This window comes from Suricata suricatta, chromosome 13 (assembly GCF_006229205.1).
Source record: "Suricata suricatta isolate VVHF042 chromosome 13, meerkat_22Aug2017_6uvM2_HiC, whole genome shotgun sequence".
NCBI lineage: Eukaryota > Metazoa > Chordata > Mammalia > Carnivora > Herpestidae > Suricata > Suricata suricatta.
In genome coordinates, this window is record NC_043712.1 from 19,820,910 (window position 1) to 19,843,356 (window position 22,447).

Sequence of the window (22,447 nt, forward strand, 5' to 3'; positions counted from 1 at the left end):
TGATCAACCCAATGTTTCAAGTAGATTATTGAACAACCCTAAGAGTGGTGAGGGCTCTGGCCCCCATCTTTGAGCCCAGGGGCCTGCAGTTGTCAGTAAGAATGCCTTTAAACTGTGTCCCCAGATAAAACAGAAATGTGAGGACCACGGTTCTAACGTGACTTCAGAGAACAGGAAGGGACTTGCCCCTGGTTCCAGCCATGCAGGGTGTGAAATGGTCTCAGGGCTCTCGTGGCCACGTATGCTGAGCCGAGAATGCGGGTAAGGAGGACCTTGACTTTCTATCAAGAGCACCTCTTAAGCTGTGAGCTGGCATTTGGGAGATCTGCCCAATTAACAACAAAAAATAGGGAAGAAACTTTTGACTCTTGTAAAACCTTTAATAACATACATGTTCCATAAGGCTGGCTCTCTTACTCCTTCAGCTCTCTCATGGGCTTGAAGCCCTCACCCCAGGTCTCCACATTGTGTTGGTTGGGGAGGGGGGGCCTTAGGCGGGAACCCTCATTAGCTGCAGGTGGGGAGAAAGTTCACCCCTGTTACCACAGGTGGGCACAGCTGAGCTCAGCGGCCAACTCCAAGGCAGAGCTGCCAATGGGTGTGCTGCGGCCCAGTTACCTGCAGGTAGGATCCCCTCAATCTTCTGAGCCCCCACGCTGGACCTGCTCGGACGACACAGCTCCCGCTCTGGCCAAGAGCAGCCTAGCAGGAGTCCGGGATCCCTTTCAGGTGTCCTTGTGGGCCAGAAAAAGATTTTCTCCCTGTGCCATGTCAGGAAAAGGACTGAGAAGCACCAAACTGAGGGATGGAAGTTTCAGCCACAGGACATGCTCCAAGCTGGGGGCAGAGGGCTGGAAGGCTGTGCTTTTCCAGAAGAGTCTACCACACACACCCAGGCATCTTTCCATCCGTCCATACATTCGCCAAATATTTATTGCACAATCCCTAGGCACCGGGCACCATGCCGGATGCCAGAGATAAAGTGGTGAACAAGACACCCTCAGAAGGGCTGATGCACGGTGGATGCAGGAGACTAAGGCCCAGGGAGCAGAGGCTCCCCCCAGATACCCAGCATTTAACGGCTGTACCCAGATCTGAAATGGATCCCTACCCCTCCTAAAGCTGTCCCCTTAGGGCAACATTTGGGAAAAGGGCACTGGGCATGAACGTGGCCTCGAGGCATAGTAGCCAAAGGTCAGCGGATGATGGAAATGGTCTGGTCGGCCACAGCAAAGACGGGGAAGAGGGGCCCAGAAAAGGGCGCGTGGTGGCTGTGGAGCACCGTGCCCGAGGCCGGCTCGAAGAACAGCAGTTCCTGTGCCTGCAAGTCCAAGAGCACGCCCAGCTGGGCCGGGCACCGCAGCAGCGCCAGGGGCTCGTGCTGCCCAGCGTGCGAGAACCGGAACTCCTGGTCATAGCGGGAGAAGACCCAGGAGAAGGTGTTGTGGCCCAGACGGGAGTCACTGCCAGAGCCCTTGCGGGGCAGCTGGCCTAAGGCCACGCCCACCTTATAGGCACAGCTGTTCTGGACGCTCACCATCCAGGTGTGCAGCCCAGCCTGGAAGGAGGTGGCGGCCAGGGCATTGGGCCAGTGGTCAAAGCGCTCCGGACCGTCGGCACAGGCCTTGGACTTCTTGGCATTGAAGGTCAGGGTCCTTCGATCATCTGACAATTGCAGGAAGGGGCTGACAGTCCTCTCGTCGATACGCACATCCTCCGTGCCTGCCAGAAACAATTCTCAGAGTTGCCCAAGGCCCACTCTCAGCCCTAACCTGGTGCTTCTAGGCAGCAAAAGGCTTTCTCGCCACTCACTGGCAGTATAACCTCAAGCAAGCCATTTCTGTCTCTGAGCCTCAGTTCCCTCATCTGTAAAATGGGGACTTATCACAGGGTGGATGTGAGAACTAAATGTGATACCTATAAAGTGCCTAGCATTAATAGGTGCTCAATAAATTGTGGCCATGATAACAGCGGTATTACTAGTTCAGGACCCTCATCTGAAAACTAGAAACAAGCCCCAGAGAGGAGAGGCAAGCTGCCCAAAGCCACACACCTAGTTGGTAGCAGGGCAAAAGGAAATTTTGTTCCTCCAGCCGGCATCCGGCACCGATCATGGTGCATTCCAGATGGGCCTGTCTGTGGCCTCCAGATCAGACCAAATCCAGGAAACATCAGATCTGTACTTTCCAACAGCTAACTACATGGCACTGCTGGCATATCGGGCATTCTCTGATACCAGCATCTACAGAAGACAAGCTCTAGCTTGCACTAAGATTTTTAGGCTAACACATGGCGGAGGAGGTCTAAACTCCTCCATTAACCTAACCTGTCTGTGAATTGTGCAAATATGACAACTAGGAACACAGAAGCTTCCATCTGGCTTGGGGGATTCTGCTTTGCTAATTCCGCGCTAAGAGGCAATTCCTACAGGGAGAAGACCGTGTCACATTCACATCTGTGGCCTGAGCATGCAGCACAAGGCCAGGCCGCAGTCTGCCTGCGTCAGCGTTAGTTACGTGAACAAGTGAGGTGAATCCAGGCAGCTCTGTTCTCGCTCCAGATGCTTTCCAGTTAGCCATCAATGATATCTTCTTAAAGAGAAACTAAAATTCCAATTAATAATACTGAGCTGCCCCATGAGGACAGGACACAGATGTGAATTATGGGACCAAGAGTTAACTTAAGGCCCAACAGAGCAATTTGGTCTGGAAATGGGCAGGACCTGGCCAGCCACCCCAAGCCTGTCCAGAACCTTAGCTCCACCGACAAGGCTGCATCCAGCATCACTCAGGGCTTAGGCGACCATGCCAGGTACTCTCGTCCCCAGTGTGACTTATAGCAATCCCCAGCCAGCCGGCCAGGCGTTAACTGGTGCTGGGCTCTAACAGCTCCTAACCTGAGAGGCACCCGAGAACCGCGGTCACCCAGAGTTGGGTGAGTAGTGAGCTCCGAATGCACTTCTCGTCAAAGTTTAACTTGTCCGACTCCTGGGGATCCAAAATGCCTTCTGCTTCCTCGGTCCTTGTGGAGGAAAAACAAAACAAAACAAAAACCTAGGCAGAAATTCAGGAAGGCTCCAGAAGTAAAATCCTCTTCCCATAAGGGTTACCCCAAGATTGGCAGCTAGCCTCACATGGGAACCCTGAAGGAGGCTTGAGCAAAACGGAAAAATGGGTTTTCCCCTCCTGTCCCCCAGGAACATGAATTCCAGCAGCAGATGACTTCCAGGCAAGTGAATACCCAGCGCCGGCAGTAGAGCTTGGAGTCAGTCTGCTCTGCAGGAGAAGCAACCTGCTGTGCTCTAAGTTAGCAGCAGAGCAGGGGTGAGAACTGAGCCTCTTTCGCCGTCTCTCCACTCCCCCAAATTGTGCAGAGAAAAATCTCACTTCCTTCCCAGACCTACTGCAGCAAAACCTATTAGTTTGGTCAGAAGATACAGCCACTCCTCTGCTCTTAAAATGCAAACACCTTTGAGGGAAACCACAAGAAGAAACTATCAGCACCCCAACCATGAGTTAGTTCTGGTGCTTTGCTCCCAATAGCTCCCTCTCCTTGGCTCAGAAGGGCACTGGGTTTGGCTGGAGGGAATATGGGAACAGAAGATGCCTAGGAGGGGGAGAATTACCATTTATTAAGTATCCAGGTTTTCTCTGTAGACTCTCATGGAATCTTTGCTACAACCTGGGAAGTAGTTGTTATTTCCATTTGACAGGAAAGAACAGAGATTCAGAGAATGCACTCAGCTGGAAAGGGGGGAGCTGGGTTCAAGTCCTGCCTCCATGCAGAAACAGAACAAACCCAGTCTGGAGTCCAGAAACCTTTCAACCTAATTTTGCCCTTGATCTAAAATGAAAGGGATTAAAGGAGTATAGGACAAAGTGAGGGTTCATCCCAGAGCTTTGCAGACTCTGAACTGGGTTCTGAGAAAGAGCTCTCCCACCGCCCCTAAGCCTGGGATCTGGCTCCGAGGTCGGTCAGCAGGTCTGAGAGCACACGCTCTTCCCCAAATCTCCCGGCTTTGCCCGCAATGAAGGGGCAGGGAGAGAGAATGGGGCCTGTCTCCTTAAGGACACAAGCTCTTCGCAAGACTGTCACTGGCGGTCCTGGCTTGGGAGGAGCAAGGTGGACAGAGCCCTAGAAAAGCTGAGAGCAGGCTCTGGTAACAAAGGCTCTTTGTGGTCAGGACAAGAGAGGGTCTGTTGCCATCTTCTCAAAGCACGGTCGCGGGGAGGAAAGAGAAGCCTGCATTGGCAGCGCTGAGCTCACCCAAGGCAAAGCTGGGGCTAGTGGTAGACGCTGGCGTCTAGACAACCAGCTGGTGCGGCACCTCTTGGTTCAGAAGGGGACACTCGTGACCCCAAAGGAGTGGCAGTGCAGTGGGGCTGGGGTCAGAATGCTGGTCTGGGCAGCCGGGGCCGAGGCCAGCCGTGGAGGTGGTAGCAGCAGATAAATCCAAACTGAGGCATATTCTATAAAACTGTTCTAGGCTCTTTAAAAGTATTTTGTTGTTGCTGTTGTTGTTTTAAAAGGCTAAGGAACATGGGCATCTGGCCAGCTTGGTCGGAGGAGCATACAATTCTTGATCTCGGGGTTGTAAGTTTGAGCCCCATGTTGGGTATAAAGACTACTTAAATAAAACTTAAATCTTAAAAAAAGGCTAAGGAACAATTCCAGATTAAAAGACACCAGATGGAGGGCGCCTAGGGGGCTCAATCAGTTTAGTGTCTGACTTCAGCTCAGGTCATGATCTCGCAATTTGTGAGTTCGAGCCCGGTGTCAGGCTCTGTGCTGACAGCTCGGAGCCTGGAGCCTGCTTTGGATTCTGTGTCTCCCTCTCTTTCTCTGCCCCTCCCCTGCTTGAGCTCTGTCTCTCTCTCAAAAATAAACAAAACATTGAAAGAGAGAAAGAGAGAGAGAGATCAGATGATTCAGGAAACAAAAACCACACCAAACACTTCTAAGAACTTTTGTAGCACAATTGGCAACCTCTGAATATGGACTGTATGTCAGATATAATAGTATTATGTCAACGTTAAGTTTTCTGAATTTAATAGGGGTGCTGTAGTTAAGACTGTCTTCATTCTTGAGAGAAAGATGCTGAAGTATTTAGACATAAATGCTCTCACTTTCTGCAACTTCCTCTCAAATAGGTCAGAAAAAAGAAGTGTTAAATATTCACTCATTAAATGGATAGGAAGAGAATGACCAACAGACCAAGAAAGAGAGCAGATGTGGCAGAATGTTAACAATCATGATTTCTAGGGGAAGTTTATTATACTATTTTTGCAACTCTTCTCTATATTTGAAATATTTCAAAACAAAAAAAGTAAAGATCAATTTTTTTTCCTCAAAACACAGAGCAGCTTGAAATTAAAGACAGGACAGTCTTAGAGGAAGATGAAGAAAGTAAAGGAGGAAGAGAAGACTGGAAGACGTGCGGAGTGATTCTAGGAGGGAGAAAGTAGGAACACGCTAAGCATTCAAAGGAGATCGTGACCTTGGGGACATCCATACTCAGGGTACTTCACACTTTGCAGAGTGAGGCAAATCTATACATACTGACACAGAGAGATCCCAAAAGAACCTGATAAGTTCAAGAACAGCAAGTATAAAACAATCCAAGCTGTTAAAAAAAATTTTAGGGGCGCCTGGATGGCTCAGGCGGTTAAGCATCTGACACTTGATCTCGGCTCAGGTCATGATCTCACAGTTTGTGAGTTTGAGCCCCATGTTGGGCTCTGTGCTGAGGGCATGGAGCCTGTTTGGGAATTTGGTCTCTCCCTCTCTCTGCCCCTCCCCCTACTTCCTTTCACACAATAAATAAACTTAATTTTTTTTTAAGTGGTAATCCCTTCTAGGACTCTATCTTCATAGGAAAGACCACAAGACATAGACATCTAACTCTTAAAACTAATCACATCCAGGGAACAGGATTGGGAAGGGGTGATGGAGACACTTAAAATGTTTTGATTTTTTAAAGTAACCTCTATGCCCAACATGAGGCTCAAACTCACGACCCCGAGATAAAGAGTCACGTGCTCCACCATCTCATCTAGCCAGGCGCCCTGAGACATTTAAACTTTCTAAATGTTTCTCTTTCTTCATGCACATGTATTACTGTTGAAATTTAAATATAAAAATAGGGACATGTGGGTGGCTCAGTCGGTTAAATGTCCAACTTCAGCTCAGGTCACCATCTCGTGGTTCGTGAGTTTGAGCCCCATATTGGGCTCTCTGCTGACAGCTCAGAGCCTGGAGCCTGCTTCGGATTCTGTCTCCCTCTTTCTCTGCCCCTCTCCTGCTCACTCTTTCTCTTTCTGTAAGTATTAAACATTTAAAAAATTTAAATATAAAAACATATAAAAATGGGGGCACCTAGGTGGCTCAGTCATTAAGCATCTGACTTTGGCTCATGTTATGATCTCACAGTTCATGAGTTTGAGCCCCGCATCGGGCTCCCTGCTGTCAGCACAGAGCCCGCTTCAGATCCTCTGTCCCCACCTTTCTCTGCCCCTCACCTGCTTGCATGCTCTCTCTCTCTCAAAAATAAACATTTAAAATATATAAGAATGGTCTATGCTGAAGTACAGCTTTGAAAACTCTCACAGAAGATGTAAGAATTTAATTTTTTTTAATTTTTAAAAAATCTGCTCTCTTACTTGGTCTGTTGGTCATTCTCTCCCTATTTAATGAGTGACTATATGACAGTTATTTTTTTCTGACCCCTTTGAGAGTAAGTTGCAGAAAGTGAGACCTTTTATGTCTAAATACTTCAGCATCTTTCTCTCAAGAACAAAGTCTCTTACACAACTACAGTAACCCTATTAAGTTCAGGAAATCTAATGTTGACATAATACTATTATGTCTGACATACGGTCCATATTCAGATGTTGCCAGCTGTGCCACAAAAGTTCTTAGAAGTGTTTGGTATGTTTTGTTTTGTTTCCTGATCCATCTGGTCCCTTTTAATCTGGAATTGTTCCTTAGCAGTTTTTAAGTTTATTTATTTAAGTAACCCTACACCCAATGTGAGGCTCACACTCACAACCCCACCGAGCCAGCCAGGCGCCCCAAGAATTTAGTTTCTTTGCCTGGCAAATTACATCTTCTTGGCTTCCTCAGCTCTCGGCTCTCAGCTTTTCAGGACCCAGGGAGAACTTGGTGAAATCTTTTATTGCTTAATTAAAATGCAAATTTTGAGTCATAATACAGACTTGAATTTCAAAGATTCTTTTTTTTTTAAGTTTATTTATTTGAGAGAGAGAGAGAGAGAGAGAGAGAGAGAGGGAGGGAGGGAGGGAGAGAACGCAGGGGAGGAACAGAGAGAGATAAAGAGAGAGAATCCCAAGTAGGCTCCAGGCTGTCAGTGCAGAGCCTGACAAGGGGCTCAAACTCATGACCTCTAGAATCATGACCTGACCCGAAATCAAGAAGCTTAGCTGACTGAGCCATCCAGGCGCCTCTCAAAGATTCTTTCATCAGAGAAAGGAAGAGTGAGGCAGAGAAGACAGTGGTGGGACAGGTGTCAGGTATGGGTCTGTGCCCCAACTCTGGGCTTGGGCAAATACCTGGGCTTAGGCAAATCCCTGCCCATCTTGGTTTTTTTTTGTTTTTTGTTTTTTGTTTTGTTTTGTTTTTTTATTCTTGATACAGAGAGAGACAGAGTACAAGAGGGGAGGGGCAGAGAGAGAAGGAGACACAGAACCAGAAGCAGGCTCCAGGCTCTGAGCTAGCTGTCTAGCTAGTCACAGAGCCTGACGCGGGGCTCGAACCCATGACCATGAGATCTGACCTGAGACGAAGTCGGAGGCTTAACCGACTGAGCCACCCAGGCACCCCCCATCTTGGAACCTCAGTATTTTCATCTGTAGATGGGGGATGTAACACACTCCAACAGGGTAACTGGATTTTTTTTAACATAGGCCTCGTGCCCAGCACAGAGCCCAACATGGTGCTTGAACTCATGACTCTGAGAACAAGACCTGAGCTGAGATCAGGAGTGAGATGATTAACTGACTGAGCCACGCAGGAACCCATGAACATATATATTTTTTGATAGGATAACACTGAAGCAAGCCCCTGACAAACGTCTGGTTAATGAGTATTTACTTCACTGGCTTCCACAGGGACCTAACGCAGTTCTCCAAGTTCAGGTCTGGAAGACCCCCTCCATGGAGCGTCGCCCCAGGGAAGCCACTCATGCGTGCCCTGGGCTTTCTCCCAGGAGCAGCAGGGCCTGCACGCAATGGTTTCCATGACTGCCCAAGCAAGCTGCGGGGCCATACTCACCTTTCAAAAATCTCCTGCTCCTTCTGCTGTGGGAAAAGAAAACAGAGTCAGGCTTGGTACCAGGAACTCAGCAGGTAGTCAAGGCTTGAATATACTCAGTTGGCATGGAGGACGCCTTGTGGACAGACTCTAGGATACAGAACGCTATTGCCGCCTGAAGACCCGAAACAAAGCCCTCTGGGTTCTTCTCTGTACACCTCCCCGTCGTGCACTCAGAACGAATCACGGTCTGCTGTGCCCCATGGCACCCTGAGTTTCCGTAAACCACACTTCAGGACAATCGCATATTTACCAACATTTCACCCCCCACCAAGGCTGTCAGCTCCTAGGCGGCTGGCACTCTTCCTGAATCTTCTAATGTGACTGTCAGTGTTTGGGACAGAATGTGCTCTGTCCCTGGAAGATGTGTGGCTAAATGAATCCACAATCTAGGGCATTCCACCAACTGCCCTACTTGAACCGCCGTGAACAGCTCAGTTGTTCCACATCCTCTTTTCTCTTCGTGGCATATTTACTCCGATGTCCGTCCACTAAACCGGCAAGTATCTGTATATCTATGTAAAGTATTTTGTAAGGACATGTACCAAAATACTAACCATAGTAGTTTCTGGGAGGTGAGATTAAGGACCTCTTGTCAGTTCCCTGCCCCTGCACAGCTCTGAACCCTGTGTACCTCTCCGCTTCTTTTAACGTAGCTACTACTCTTATCTTTCAGGCTCTGGCTTCTAAGTTACTGCATCCAGGAAGTCCACACTGACCACTGCTCCCTCCAAGCCTGGACTGTGAGGTCCTCTACCATGGGACATAACCCTCCATGATCCTAATTGTCACTTGATGTATTTATCTCCTTCATAAAGCTGTGGGCCACTGACAGCTATACCCCGTAACTCCACCCCATGGCACAAGGGCACAAAGTAGACACTCAGTAAATACTTCCTCACTATTGAAAGAAAGAAAGTTGTCAGGTACAAAAAAAAAAAAATTCCAAGAGCACCTGGGTGGCTCAGTGAGTTAAGTATACGACTTTAGCTCAGGTCATGATCTCACGGTTTGTGAGTTTGAGCCCCACGTTGGGCTCTATGCTGACAGCTCAGAGCCTGGAGCCTGCTTCAGATCCTGTGTCTCCCCTTCTCTTTGCTCCTCCCCTGCTCATGCTCTGTCTCTCTCTGTCTCTCAATAATAAATTTTAAAAGGTCAAAAAAACTTTTTTTAAAGCCATATAATTTGATTCCCTTGCTTCATCCCTGCTCCAATGTATCCTTATCTACCCCGCTCCTACCTAATAAACATTCTCAATGTTTTAAACTCTGGGGGTGGGGCGCCTGGGTGGCTCAGTCAGTTAAGCCTCCGACTTCGGCTCAGGCCATGATCTCACATTTGTGGGTTCGAGCCCTGTGTCGGGCTCTGTGCTGACAGCTAGCTCAGAGCCTGGAGCCTGCTTCAGATTCTGTGTCTCCTTCTCTCTCTGCCCAACCCCCCCACTCCTGCTCTCTCTCTGTATCAAAAATAAATAAAACATTTAAAAAAAACCTCTGGGGGTATTTGATTCCCTGGTTGTGTCCTCACCCCTGCCTGACTTACAATCAACTGGAGGTCATCCAGGTGGGTGAGCATGTCCACCAGGCTGGTCCGGATGGCGTCGAGCTTCTGCAGCGCCTCGGTCCAGTGGACGCGCTGCGTCAGGATGCTCTGGTGGGCCCGCTCCTCCTCGCCGTGCACCCGGTCCAGCAACCGCTGCTCCTCGCTCTCACACAGACTCCTCACCACGCCCAGCCTCTGGATGACCAGCTCCCGCGCCGCGCTGGCCGTGCTCTGATGGGGGACAAAACAGGGAAGCGGGTCCTGGCGAAGCCCGGTCAAGGTTAACAGGATTTGGGCGCAGTGTTTAGGGGGGCTGGGATGATCTGCAGTGTCTGCCATGGGCACAGCAGCGGAAGAAACAGTGTTTATATGCCATCTCAGCCTTCAGAATTCCCAAATCTGGTGTCGGGTAAAGAAATGTGAGATCTAAACATCGAGGTCATATCTCATAGAGCGAAGATCACAGAATCGAAGAGTTGAACATGGGCTAGAGATCAACTAGAACCCATTATTTCCCAGTTGACAATACCAAGGACAAGGCACCAAGGTCAGAGAATTGTAGAACTGTGGAGCAGAAAGGCCTACAAAATCATCCCCATCGACATCCATACCAACAGAAGTCCCGCCGATATTTTGTCTACATCTGGGTGAAGAAAGCTCAGTATTTCCTGAATCTGTCCTCCCAATGGCTTCCACGGTAGAATTCTTGTCTGCCACACAGGAGACGTGAAATCAATTCTCCAGGAAGCTGTGTCTCCTAGTAATTAGCACAGTGCTTGGCACACAGTAAGTACTCAAACATTTACTAAATGACTGAGGGGAAAGTTTTTCTGACTAGATCAAAAATCTCTTGGTAGCACTCACAGGCCAAGTGCAGAGGATATAATGGTCCCCGCTTTAGAGAAGAAACTGAGACCCACGATTTGCCCAATGGAGAAGCAGAGAATGAATGGCCCAAGTGAACCCAGGAGTTCGGACCCTAAGTTCAGCGTTCCCTGAGACAACATAACACAGTAGTTACGGAATTAGGCTTTAGACACGGCGCCTAGATTTAAATCTTAGCCCATCTACTTACTCCCTGTGGGAGAGTGGAGCCTTTAGTTACTTGTCCTCCCTGTGCCTCAGCTTTCTAGTGTGTTAAATGAGGATAACAGTACCTACCTCATAAGGTTACTGTGAGTATAAATGAGTTAATACACACAAAGTTAACGGAACAACGCCCAGCACATAAGTGACAACATTAGCCATTGTTCTCTCTACCCCACCGTGCTGCCTTGCCCACAGTGGTGGGTGTCTGCATTCAATGTTTGTTCTATCTATGCGATCATGTTCAAGAACAGACCTTGGCCTGAGATGTGTGATACTCCCGACTAGAAGACTGTAATTAATTTCGATACATTTCTTGACTCTTTCCCAGAAAAGAATAGCAGAGGAAAAATAAAAAAAAACCTTCCCTTTGCAAAGACATGCCAGAATAAACTAAATATCGTCCTAAAACAAAACACAGAAAATAGCCCAAAGCATGCTTTTAAAAGTGAAGGAGCTCTGGCAGCTAAGTAAAGGAAATCCCCTGGGTCCAAACGTAGAAAGGAAACTGAAAAGCAGCATAATTGAGAGTGGAGACTTAATTGCCCTGAATGCAGCTTGTGATTTATTTTAAAATTTTACACTCCTTTAAACTTAAGGAGTTTTAAACTCCTTTAAACTTAAGATGTCCCAACAAAGACATCGCTAATCAGAAATGGAATATTTCTTATGAATGGGAGAATTTAGTAAAAGATATACTTTTACTAAAATATTGGACAACGGGTAAGACCAGAGCATTACTAAATTAAAGCATTCTTATGGTACCTGGATTACTCAGGTCGATTCACTTGAGACATTAAGTATTTGTGTTAAAATCTTAAGGGTACCAAAAATAGACCATAAGTAGAATGTATAGCTTTTTTATTTTTGAGAGAGAGAGAGAGAGAGAACACGGGGGAGGGACAGAAACAAAAGGGAGACAGAGGACAGCTCCGGGCTGTCAGTGGAGAGCCCAATGTGGGGCTCAAACTCATGAACCATGAGATCATGAGATCATGACCTGAGCAGACACTTAAATGACTGAGCCACCCAGGCACCCCAAGAATGTAGGGAAACAGACAGAGGGAGGTTGATTAACCCAAAAGAAGATAAGAAAGGAAGAAAAAGAAGCATAGAAAAAGAAGACTATATAGAAAACATAAAATGATAGCTATAAGTCCAAGTGTATTAGCAATCACAATAGTGACAGACTGATTAAATTCCCTAGTTAAAGACAGAGATTATCAGATTGAATTTTTTCTTCAGATTGGATTTTTTAAAAAAGGAAACAAAACCCAGTTATAAAATACACCTAACGGGCATGTGGGTGGCTCAGTCGATTAAGCATCTGACTTCAGTCCAAGTCATGATCTTGTGGTCGGTGAGTTCAAGTCCCACGTGAGGCTCTGGGCTAACAGCTCAAAGCCTAGAGCTTGCTTCGGATTCTGTCTCTCTTTCTCTCTTCCCCTTCCCCACTCACACACTGTCTCTCTCTATCTCAAAAGTAAATAAACATTAAAAAAATAAAAAGATACCCCTAAAATGTAAGTACATAGAAAAGTTGAAGTGAAAGGAAAGAAAACCAAAATACAAAAAGAATAACGGACAAAATTATAAGGAAAAATCGACAACTCCACAGCATGATGAGAAACTATAAACGCTCCTTGTCAAGAGTCAGTAAACCTAGCAAATAAAAATACTAGTAAGTACAGAGAAGATTTGAATGTGAAACATTTACCTAAAGTGACCATGTTTTAGGGTATAAAGCAAGTCTCAACAAATTTCAAACAACTGGTATGTAGACTACAACGCAGTTAAGTTAGAAATTAGTGGGAAAGGGGCACCTGGGTGGCTCAGGGGGTTGAGCATCTAACTTCAGCTCAAGTCATGATCTCACAGTTCATAGGATCGAGCCCTGCATTTAGCTCTGTGCTGACTGCGTGGAGCTGACTTGAGATTCTCTCTCTCCCTCTCTGTCCACCCCTCCCCTGCTCACGCTATCTCTCTCTCTCTCTCTCTCTCTTTCTCTCTCTCTCTCTCTTTCTCTCTCAAAGTAAATAAATAAACTTAAAAAAAACCCAACAACTTATAACTGAATGAAAATACTGCATCAAATTTGTGAGACGTACCTCTAGCAATACCTATAAGGAAATATTTGGTCTAAATGCCGACCTTCAGAAAGAAGTCAGACTAAAATGAATAGACTGTGTTCAGCTAAGGGAGTTAAAAAATGCAATATATTTAAAAAAATTAGAAAGAAAAGAATTAGAAAGATAAGAGGAAATAATAATACATATATTTTTAAAGATACAAAAGAGGGGCATCTGGCTGGCTCAGTCAGAAGAGCATGCAACTCTTGATCTCAGTGTTGTGAGTTCAAGCCCCACACTGGGTGTAGAGATTATTAGGAAAAAATTAACAAATTAAAAAAGAGAGAGAGGATCAAAATACTAAAAGCCAGTTCTTTGAAAAGACTAACAAAATAGACAAAACTGTGGCAACTTTAATCATGCCTTAAGAACAACTTTATGCCATTAAATTTAAAAATAGACAAAATATATAATTTACCTTGAAAAAATTTACTAAAACCAAAGAAAAAGAAAGAATACAATAGTCGTGGTTGGAAATGAATCAGTAGTTAAATATCTACCTACAGGGGTGCCCGGGTGGCTCAGTCAGTTAAGCATCAGACTTCAGCTCCGGTCATGATCTCACAGTTTTCATGAGCCCCACCTCAGGCTCTGTGCCTGGAGCTCTGTGCTGACAGCTGGACGCCTGGAGCCTGCGTAGGATTCTGCCTCCTTCTCTCTCTGCCCCTCCCCGGCTCACACTCTATCTCTCTTTCAAATATAAATAAACAGTAAAAAAAATTTTTTTAAGAAGAATTCATTAAAAAAAAAATCTACCTACAAAAATAACACTAAGCCCAGATAGTTTTACAGGGGGTGTCACCAAATATTCAAGGCACAATAATTCCAATCTTAACACGAATTCCTCCAGTGAAAATAGAGTTCTGTTTCCCAATTCATTGAATAGGGCTTATATAACCTTGACACCAAAATCTGAAAAGGACTATACAAGAAATGAAATTCGTAAGCTAATCTCATTCCTGAGTATAGATGCAAAACTCCTTTTAAAAAACCCAAACTGGGGCGCCTGGGTGGCTCAGTTGGTTCAGCGTCTGACCTCGGCTCAGGTCATGATCTCACAGTTTGCGGGTTCGAGCCCCGCGTCAGGCTCTGTGCTGACCACTAGCTCAGAGCCTGGGGGCCTGTCTTCAGATCCTGTGACTCCTTCTCTCTCTGACCCTCCCCTGCTCACCCTGTCTCTCTCTCTCTCTTTCTCTCAAAAATAAATAAAAACATTAAAAAAATAAAAAATAAAAAACCCAAACTCAATTAGCAATCCAAACTCAGAAATTCTGTACAATGATACAAGGGGAAGGAGGGGAGGGGGCTCAGTGATAAAAAGGGTTACACTGGGGATCCTTATGATGGAACTGTTCCGTATCTTTGTTGTGGAAAAAGTCACATGAATCTATACATGTGATAAAACTGCACAGAACTTAATACATACAAACTAGAATTTAAATTAAAATTTTAAGGGGGTGCCTGGGTAGCTCGGTTGGCTGAGCGTCCAACTCTTGATCTTGGCTCTGGTCAGGATCTCAAGGTTTGTGGAATCGAGCCCTGGGTCAGGCTTTATGCTGATAGCACGGAGCCTACTTGGGATGCTCACTCGTGCTCTCTCTCTTTCTCTCTCGCTCTTTCTCTCACTCTCTCTCTCTCGTTCTGCGTCCTTCCCTGCTTGCTCTCTAGCGCTCTTTCTCAAAATAAAGAAATAAACTAAAAAAAAAACTTTTAAAAAATGCTAGAGAAGGAATTAAAAAAAAAAGAACTAAACACATACAAATGAGTGCATATAAAACTGGTGAAATGTGGATAACTGGGTTGTATCCATGTCATTCATGTCCTGATTATGACATTGTTCTATAATTAGGCAAGATGCACCACTGGGAGAAACTGGATGAAGGGCACAGGGGATAGGGCTATATGATTATTTCTTACAACTGTATGTGAATCTACGATCACCCCAAAATTAAAAGTTAAAAAAAAATACATATGATCAAGCTGAGTTGGTTTTCCCCAGGACTTCAGGATGATTAAGCATTAGACACTCTTATTAATTTATAATCACATTAACAGATTGATAGGGAACAAAACATACCTATAAACTGACAAATGGCATCATTAAGAACCTATAACAAACATGATTAATAATGGAAAATGGAAGTAATCAGAAAAGAACTTGCGAAAGTTCTGCCCATCGCCTACCCATCTACTGCACCTGTGCCATCTACCCTGCCTGCCCTGTCTCTACGGACAAATGCCCACACCCTTACCTACGGCTACTTTGCCCTGTGGTTCCTAGATCCCACCCCATTTGCTGTACCTGTTACCCCCTTTCCCTTTCCCCATTAATTTCCCCCTCTCTGCCAAACAATTCCCACCAGCATACAGAGTAATTTTTCCCATCTTAAAAATAAAATACCCTTGGGGCATCTGGGTGGCTCAGTTGGTTAAGCATCTGACTCTTGACTTCGGCCCAGGTCATGACCTCACAGTTTGGGAGTTCGAGCTCCATGTTGGGTGCTGTGCTGGCAGCCCGGAACCCGCTAGGGATTCTCTCCCCCCTCCCCCTCTCTCTCACTCACTCTTTCTCTCAAAATAAATAAACGTTAAAAAATAATAATAAAATACCCTCTTGATCCCCTATCCCCCTCCACTATCATCCCATTCCTCGGCTCCCTTCTAGAGCAAATCTCCTCAGGTGTGGTCTGTGCCAACTACCCCACGTCACTCTTCTATTCTGAAAGCCACTCTGATCAGGCTTTTTCACCCTACCATTCTACAAAACACCTCTTTTTTTTTTTTATCTTAATTTTTTTTTTTTTTTTTTTTTTGGACACAGAGAGAGAGACAGAGCATGAGCGGGGAGGGGCAGAGAGAGAAGGAGACACAGAACCGGAAGCAGGCTCCAGGCTCTGAGCTAACTGTCAGCACCGAGCCCGACGTGGGGCTTGAACCCACGAACCGTGAGATCACGACCTGAGCCGAAGTCAGAGGCTTAACCAACTAAGCCACCCAAGTGCCCCTCTACAAAACACCTCTTGTCGCGATCTCCAATGAGGAACATGTGACCAAGTCCAAAGACTCACTCTCGTTTCTCACCTCACTTACGCTCTCTGCAACAGCTGACATCCCGCCTGCTTGAAACCTATTTTGTGGATACAACACTCTTAGTTGGACTCCTATCTCACTGATTACTCCTTCTTTGTCTACTTTGCTGGTTCCTCCTAGATTCCTTTTCTTTTAAATTTTATTTAAGGAATCTCTATACCTAACATGGGGCTCACAACCCAACTCACAACCCCGAGATCAAGAGTCACATGCTCCTCTCACTGAGCCAGCCAGATGCCCCCTTCCTATCTTCTTAATGGTTAACTGTTGAAGTTCCCTGGAGCTCAGTCCTTGGACCCCTGCTTTTTCCCTATCTACACTTAGTGATCTCACACCCTCCGTGGCTTTAAATGTACACATTCATGAATCTCAAATTTATGTCGCCAGCCTAGTCCTCTCCCAAATTATATATCCAACTACCTATTCAACATCTTCCCTTGGATATCTAACAGGCTTCTCAAACTTGACATGACCCTACCTGAACTCCTAATGTCTCCCTCTCCCCATCAATCACCCCACTGCCTCACACGTGGTCCTTTCGCCTCACACGTGGTCCTTCTCTCCCATGCTAAATGGCTGCCCAACCTCCCAGCTCTCAAATAAAAAAATGTAAGGAAAAAAGAAGTTAAGACTTATCCCGCTCCTCCCCTCCCTTTCTCTCTTGCCTACCTCCACTCCAGCAGCAAATCTCGCTGCTTCTCCCTTTAGAACACACACGGAAACCAGACACACCTCACCATCGCTCATGTCCACACCTTCTCGTCTGTCACCTGGATGCCTGTACCAGCTTCCTACTCAGTTTCCCTGCTTTTACCTTTGCTGCCTATGGCCCCTTCCCAACACAGCAGCCAGAGTGCTCCTTTTTAATTTTAAATCATATCATCCTGTTGTGCTCAGAAACTTCTAGTGACTTCCCACTTTAGCCAAACAAAAGGCAAAGCCCCTATGGATGCTATCCAGCACCCACCCGGTCCCTCTCTGACTTCAGCCCCTATCACCTTCTCCCCTGTTTATTCTGCTTCAGCCTCACAGGCCTCCTTGATGCTCCTCCAATGGGCCAACTCAGGGCTTTGCACCTGCCATCCCCTCCTTCTAGAACTCTTTCCCTGGATATACAGTCCATTCTCTCACCTTCTGTAAACTTTGTATCAATACAATACGATATCAGTACTTAATTAGGTCATTCCTGATCCCAGCATCTATAACTGCAACCCCATTCTCAATAAGGAACATCCCTCTTCCCGTGTTATATTTCTCCATAGCACCTTTCAACTTTTTAAAACATTTTTATGTTTTATTTATTTTTGATAGAGACAGAGCATGAGAGGGGGAGGGGCAGAGAGAGAGGGAGACACAGAACTGGAAACAGGCTCCAGGCTCTGACAAAGCTGTCAGCACAGAGCCTGAAGCGGGGCTCGAACCCACGAACGTGAGATCTGACCTGAGCCGAAGTCGGAGGCTTAACCGACTGAGCCACCCTGGCGCCCCACCTTTCAACTTTTGACATAACATGTATTTAATTGTTATTATCCTTCCCCGCTGACTACAATGTAAGTTTCATAGAAACATGGTTTTTCACATGTTTTCATTGTTCACTGTGGAATCTCTAACACATAAAACAACAGCCTTGGCATGTGGTGGGTACTCAATAGATTTGTTAAATAAATACACAGATGGTGAAATGTGATGAGTATACCCCTTGAAGTCAGCATCTGCTACACCGTCGTGAGGTTCTAGCCAGTGCAGTAAGGATAAGAAATTAAGGGGCTCCTGGGTGGCTCAGTTGGTTGAGCATCTGACTTGGCTGAGGTCATGCTCCCAGGGTCATTGGGGTCGAACCCCACATCAGGCTCCATGCTGAGTGTGGAGTCTGCTTAAGATATTCTCTCTCTCTCTCTCTCTCTGCTTCTGCCCCTCTCTCCGGTTTGTGCTCTCTCCCTCCCTCTCTCTCTCAAGTAAAAAAAAAAAAATAATAATAATGTTAAGAACATAATAATGTTAAGAAAAAGGATAGAGAAAAAGAGAAAAGGGACGCCTGGGTGGCTCAGTCAGTTGAGCCTCCGACTTCAGCTCAGGTCATGATCTCACAGTCTGTGGGTTCAGACCCTGCATCAGGCTCTGTGCTGACAGCTAGCTCAGAGCTTGGAGCCTGTCTTCAGATTCTGTGTCTCCTCTCTCTGCCCCTCCCCTGTTCATGCTCTGTCTCTCTCTCCCAATAATAAATAAATGTAAAAAAAATAAATAAATAAGAGAAAAAGAGAGAAACCATCATGGACTCCTGGCAGCTTTTCCTTTCCTGGTTCTCATCCCCTTTAGGTTCAGAGAAACTTCTGTATCCTGCCAGGAAATTCCCCATTTTGCTCATACTAGTTCAACTGTATTTCCTCCTATAAATCAAAAGAACCTTGACTAAGACCATGACAAGCCTGCTCCAGGTCCATGTTGGGGAAGGGAGGATGTGCAAAAGAAATTCACGGCCCCTCCCTGTGGGGGGCATACTAGAGAGTGAAGATGTAGCAGTGACAATGGGGCAGCTGAAGAAAGGATCCACAGTGGGGGTAGCAGAAGGAGCAGTGGCCTGGGAGTCAGAAGATCCAGACCCTGGAACTGACTCTGGCAGGAGGCTGTGGATGTTGGGCAAGTCACTTACCCTCAATGGGGCCCATTTCCCCCATTGTAAACAGGGCTGCTGCTGCCACCTACTGCAGAAGGCAGTCATAAAGAACACACAGTGCAAAAGTCCTTAAGTTATCGTGTCATTCAGGGGCTGACCACGAACTACTTCAATGGTGGAAGATTGCTACCCTTTCTGATCCTTTACCCCCAAGAACGTCATTTTCCAGCAGTACTTGCCCCAGTGTCGTACTGTGAATAGTCCTCTCTGCCCGGATGGTAAAAACCAACGCTCAGAGAGATGGGAACCCATCCTCCCTGGGCATCCAGGTTTGCTAGGAACACAGTTGGAGTCTGTGAGGTTAGGAAGGGATCCTAGACCGGTCCGTGCCCCTCCGGCTGGAGTCTTATCCTAGGAGGGGTCCAGAGTAGAGGGGAAAGAGAACTACCTACCACTGCTCTCTGGTTCTTCCCTGGCAGGACCTTGGCCATATACTTGGTGATGCTGGCACTCTGAAACTGCAGCCTCTCACACTGGTCCACAATCTTGTTCTGCAATACAAATGACACCCACGGTGTCTCGGTCCATGTTGATCCATTCACTCCACCACAGTGATTTTTCCCTTGTACCCCATCTCAGCCATGCCCACCCACGGTCATATTCCAGACCTCATCATGACTGAAAACGACAGCACCTACAAAATTTTCATTTCAAGAGTCCCACACCCTGGGGTGCCTGGGTGGCTCAGTCGGTTAAACATGTGACTCTTGATTTCGGATTTCGGTTCAGGTCATGATCTCATGGTTCATGAGTTTGAGCCCCAAGCACGCGCCCCCTCTCCCTCTCCTTCTCTCTCTTCTCTCCTCTCCTCTCCCCTCCTTCCTCCTCTCCTCTTCTCTCTCTCCTCCCTCCCCCGCCCCGGCCACTTCTGGTCACCTCCACTCTTGCTATTCTACCCAGATCCTCATTATCAGTCACAAGAGACTCCTCATTGGGCTTGGCCCCCACAGTTTGCCACTGCCACCTTGTGTAAGGAAATCAGGTCAGGTCACGTCCCTGTTCAAAACCCTCCAGTGGCTTCCCAGCTGCCTCACAGTGAGACCAAGCTTCTCACTTTAGCCAACAAGGCCCTGTCTGATGTGACTCTGCCTATTGCTCCAATGTCACCTCCTAGCACTCTCCACACTGGCCTTCTTCTGTTCCAGAAACACACGAAAACTTGTCCTGACAACAGTGTCTTTGCACCTGCTGCTTCTCCTGTGTCCAGCAGTCACTGTTTCCTATATATACACCTATCTACAGGTCCCCTCCCCCACTCCATTCAGGGTCACCCCTTCCCAAGCCCTCTCCGGCCACCCCCGCACACCATTCCCTTACTTTACTTATATTTCTCCCTTGGGTTTATCACTCTGACCGTATATTATGGGCTTGTTTATTTTCTTTGTATCTCTCCCCCCACCACTGAAACATGAGCACCATGACATTGACTTGCTCTCTACAGCCCACGACCTAGAAGAAAGTTCCTCCTACACATAAGAGGCCCTGAATAAATATTTGTTGAATGAATGAACACCACTTCTTTGACCATATGAAGTGCAGCGGTTCCCATCCCCCAAAGCTGTGAGCACCCCTGCCCCCGCCCCCACAGGAGAGCAGGGGAGAGGTGTTAGAACCGAGGAAGCTGAAGCCCACAGAGGAATAACTTGCCCAAGGAGATACAGCCAGGCCCCTGCTTTTCCACTCCACTTCTCCAGGAACCTGGACTCCTTCCTAGCCAACAGCTCCTCCGCTACTTCCCCTGGGAGCTTTGTCCCGGTTCCATCTGTCTAAAGGCAACTCAGCTCCTCCTCCAGGCAGCCCTTGCAAGGCCTTCCCCCAGCCCCACAATCAGGAATTAGTCTCACACTGTGTTGGTTCGAATACTATGTGAAAAAGAAAAACACAAAAACTGAGCTGGCTGGGAGGCAGCTGTGATGGCCAGACACCACGGGCCGAGGAAATCGGGACTAGCTTCCAAAAAGATTCAGCACAAGAATCCAGAAGGTAAGAGAGAAGTTGTGGAATGGGTGCCGTTAGGTGCCCAGTTCAGTGACCACCTCGCCCTGAGGCAAAACTTCTTTGCTGGCTGGAGGGACAGCAGGAGTGTGTGGATGCCATAATATGCTCGAAATTGGAGAGCCAGCAAGAAACATCTCCCTCCAGGCAGAGGACAGGAATGTGCTTGGGGCATCAGGGGGGTTCAGGGAAGGCACCCTGGGCGGACTGTATTCCGAATCAGGCACCAGGCCTGCCACCCTTGCTCAGCCTTCATCTTGGTCTACCACCCAGATTCACCTCTGATGACTTTTTTTTTTTAAGGTTTTTATTAAAATCTCACACCCACTGGCATCAATTCCTCTCTCCACCAAAGCAAAGAGGTAGTTTTCTCTGGCTTGGTCAATGTCCATGTCCTGAATATTAGGAACCTTGGAGGAGTTACTGCCCTGCTCTGGGGCTCAGTTTCCTTATCTGTAAAAGGGAGGTAGGATGCCACTTCAAAAGCTTGGTCTGGATGGAGTGAGATGGTGGATATTTAAGTGCTTTGGTCAAACATTTCTATCTATTATGCAAGTTTATTACACTACATTATCCAAGCTGATTTTCATCCCCACTTATTGAGGATGGGTAGTAGTGACACTCAGGTGTCACTGAGTAAGTGACTCCCTCCTAGCCAGTGAGGCGTGTTTATCACACCCCAAGTCTGAGTCCCCAAGGAGAGCCCACAGGGCCTCACAGATGGGCAGAACCTCTGGGTGAGCATGGGGAAATCAAGCCACTTAATCGAATTGCAAGGAAATCCCCGGGGCAAGTTAGGGGGGAAGAAGGGAGGAAACCCCAGGGTGACTGGGACTCCTCAGTCTCAGCAGATCAGGGGCCGGTGGTGATGAAGGTGACCAGCCTGGGGGTAAACTGGAATAGAGGTCGGGAGGAGCTCTAAGTGAAGAGGTCCAACAGGAACCTTTTAAGATCCAACCCGCCCCCCTCCCTTTACCCAGGTGCAAGCAGCTTGGAGTACAGTCAAGGCCAAGCCCGAAAGGGAAAAGAAAATACCTCACCAGGAAGCCCGAAGGGTGGACGAGGGGAGGGGTTTGAGCCCGGGGGCCGCAGAGGGAGGAGGGCCGGGTTTTATCTCAAGTCAGCTTCCCCCAGAACGGGAGATGAGCCACACGAAGTCCCGCGCAAATGGAGCAGTGGAGCCGCATATTGCCCAAGGCCAGGCCCACCTCTCACCCCCCAAAACAGCATCGGAGGAGGCGGCTGCAGCTGAACCTACCACTATATGGTAGACTAAAGAGCGTTCCTCCCATTATCTTAGGTCTATCACACAACTACCCCAATAAACGCGCCCTCAAACTCCAGATGAGGACACTGAGGCTCAGAGATTTACGAGATTCCAAGGGGGGTCGGGAGGCGGGATTCGAACTCGCGTCTCCGTGAATCCAGAGGCCACACCCTTAACCGCCTCGTTCCACTGCCAAGGACACGGCCGAGCCCGGACCCCCGGACCGGCAGCGGGTCTCCGCCAGGTCCCCCTCTCGGCGCGCCATCGCGGCGCCCCTCCCCTCCGGAGCCCCCCGCCTTCCGGCACCCCCGCCCGCTCACCCGCAGCTCTTCCGCG

General features: G+C 47.4%; 1 protein-coding gene across 1 annotated transcript; it reads right to left on the bottom strand.

Moving 5' to 3' along the window:
* Positions 1 to 359: 359 nt before the first annotated feature.
* BSPRY (B-box and SPRY domain containing) lies at positions 360 to 22,441 on the bottom strand. Its single transcript, XM_029920777.1, has 6 exons — positions 22,432 to 22,441; positions 19,242 to 19,340; positions 9,871 to 10,101; positions 8,290 to 8,315; positions 2,897 to 3,021; positions 360 to 1,722 (listed from the first exon to the last, which is right to left on the bottom strand). Exons 2-6 carry the CDS (start codon positions 19,278 to 19,280, stop codon positions 1,196 to 1,198), a joined length of 948 nt encoding a protein of 315 aa, XP_029776637.1. The 5' UTR covers positions 19,281 to 19,340; positions 22,432 to 22,441; the 3' UTR covers positions 360 to 1,195.
* Between the last annotated feature and the right edge of the window lie 6 nt (positions 22,442 to 22,447).

What these genes read in the sequence shown, in the direction of transcription:
- BSPRY (XM_029920777.1), bottom strand. Translation starts at nt 19,280, where the DNA reads ATGGCCAAGGTCCTGCCAGGGAAGAACCAGAGAGCAGTG. An exon ending in GAGCAGGAGATTTTTGAAAG is followed by an intron (nt 3,022 to 8,289) that starts GTGAGTATGGCC and finishes TTCCTCCACAAG; the next exon opens with GACCGAGGAAGCAGAAGGCA. An exon ending in GGTTCTCGGGTGCCTCTCAG is followed by an intron (nt 1,723 to 2,896) that starts GTTAGGAGCTGT and finishes TGTTTCTGGCAG; the next exon opens with GCACGGAGGATGTGCGTATC.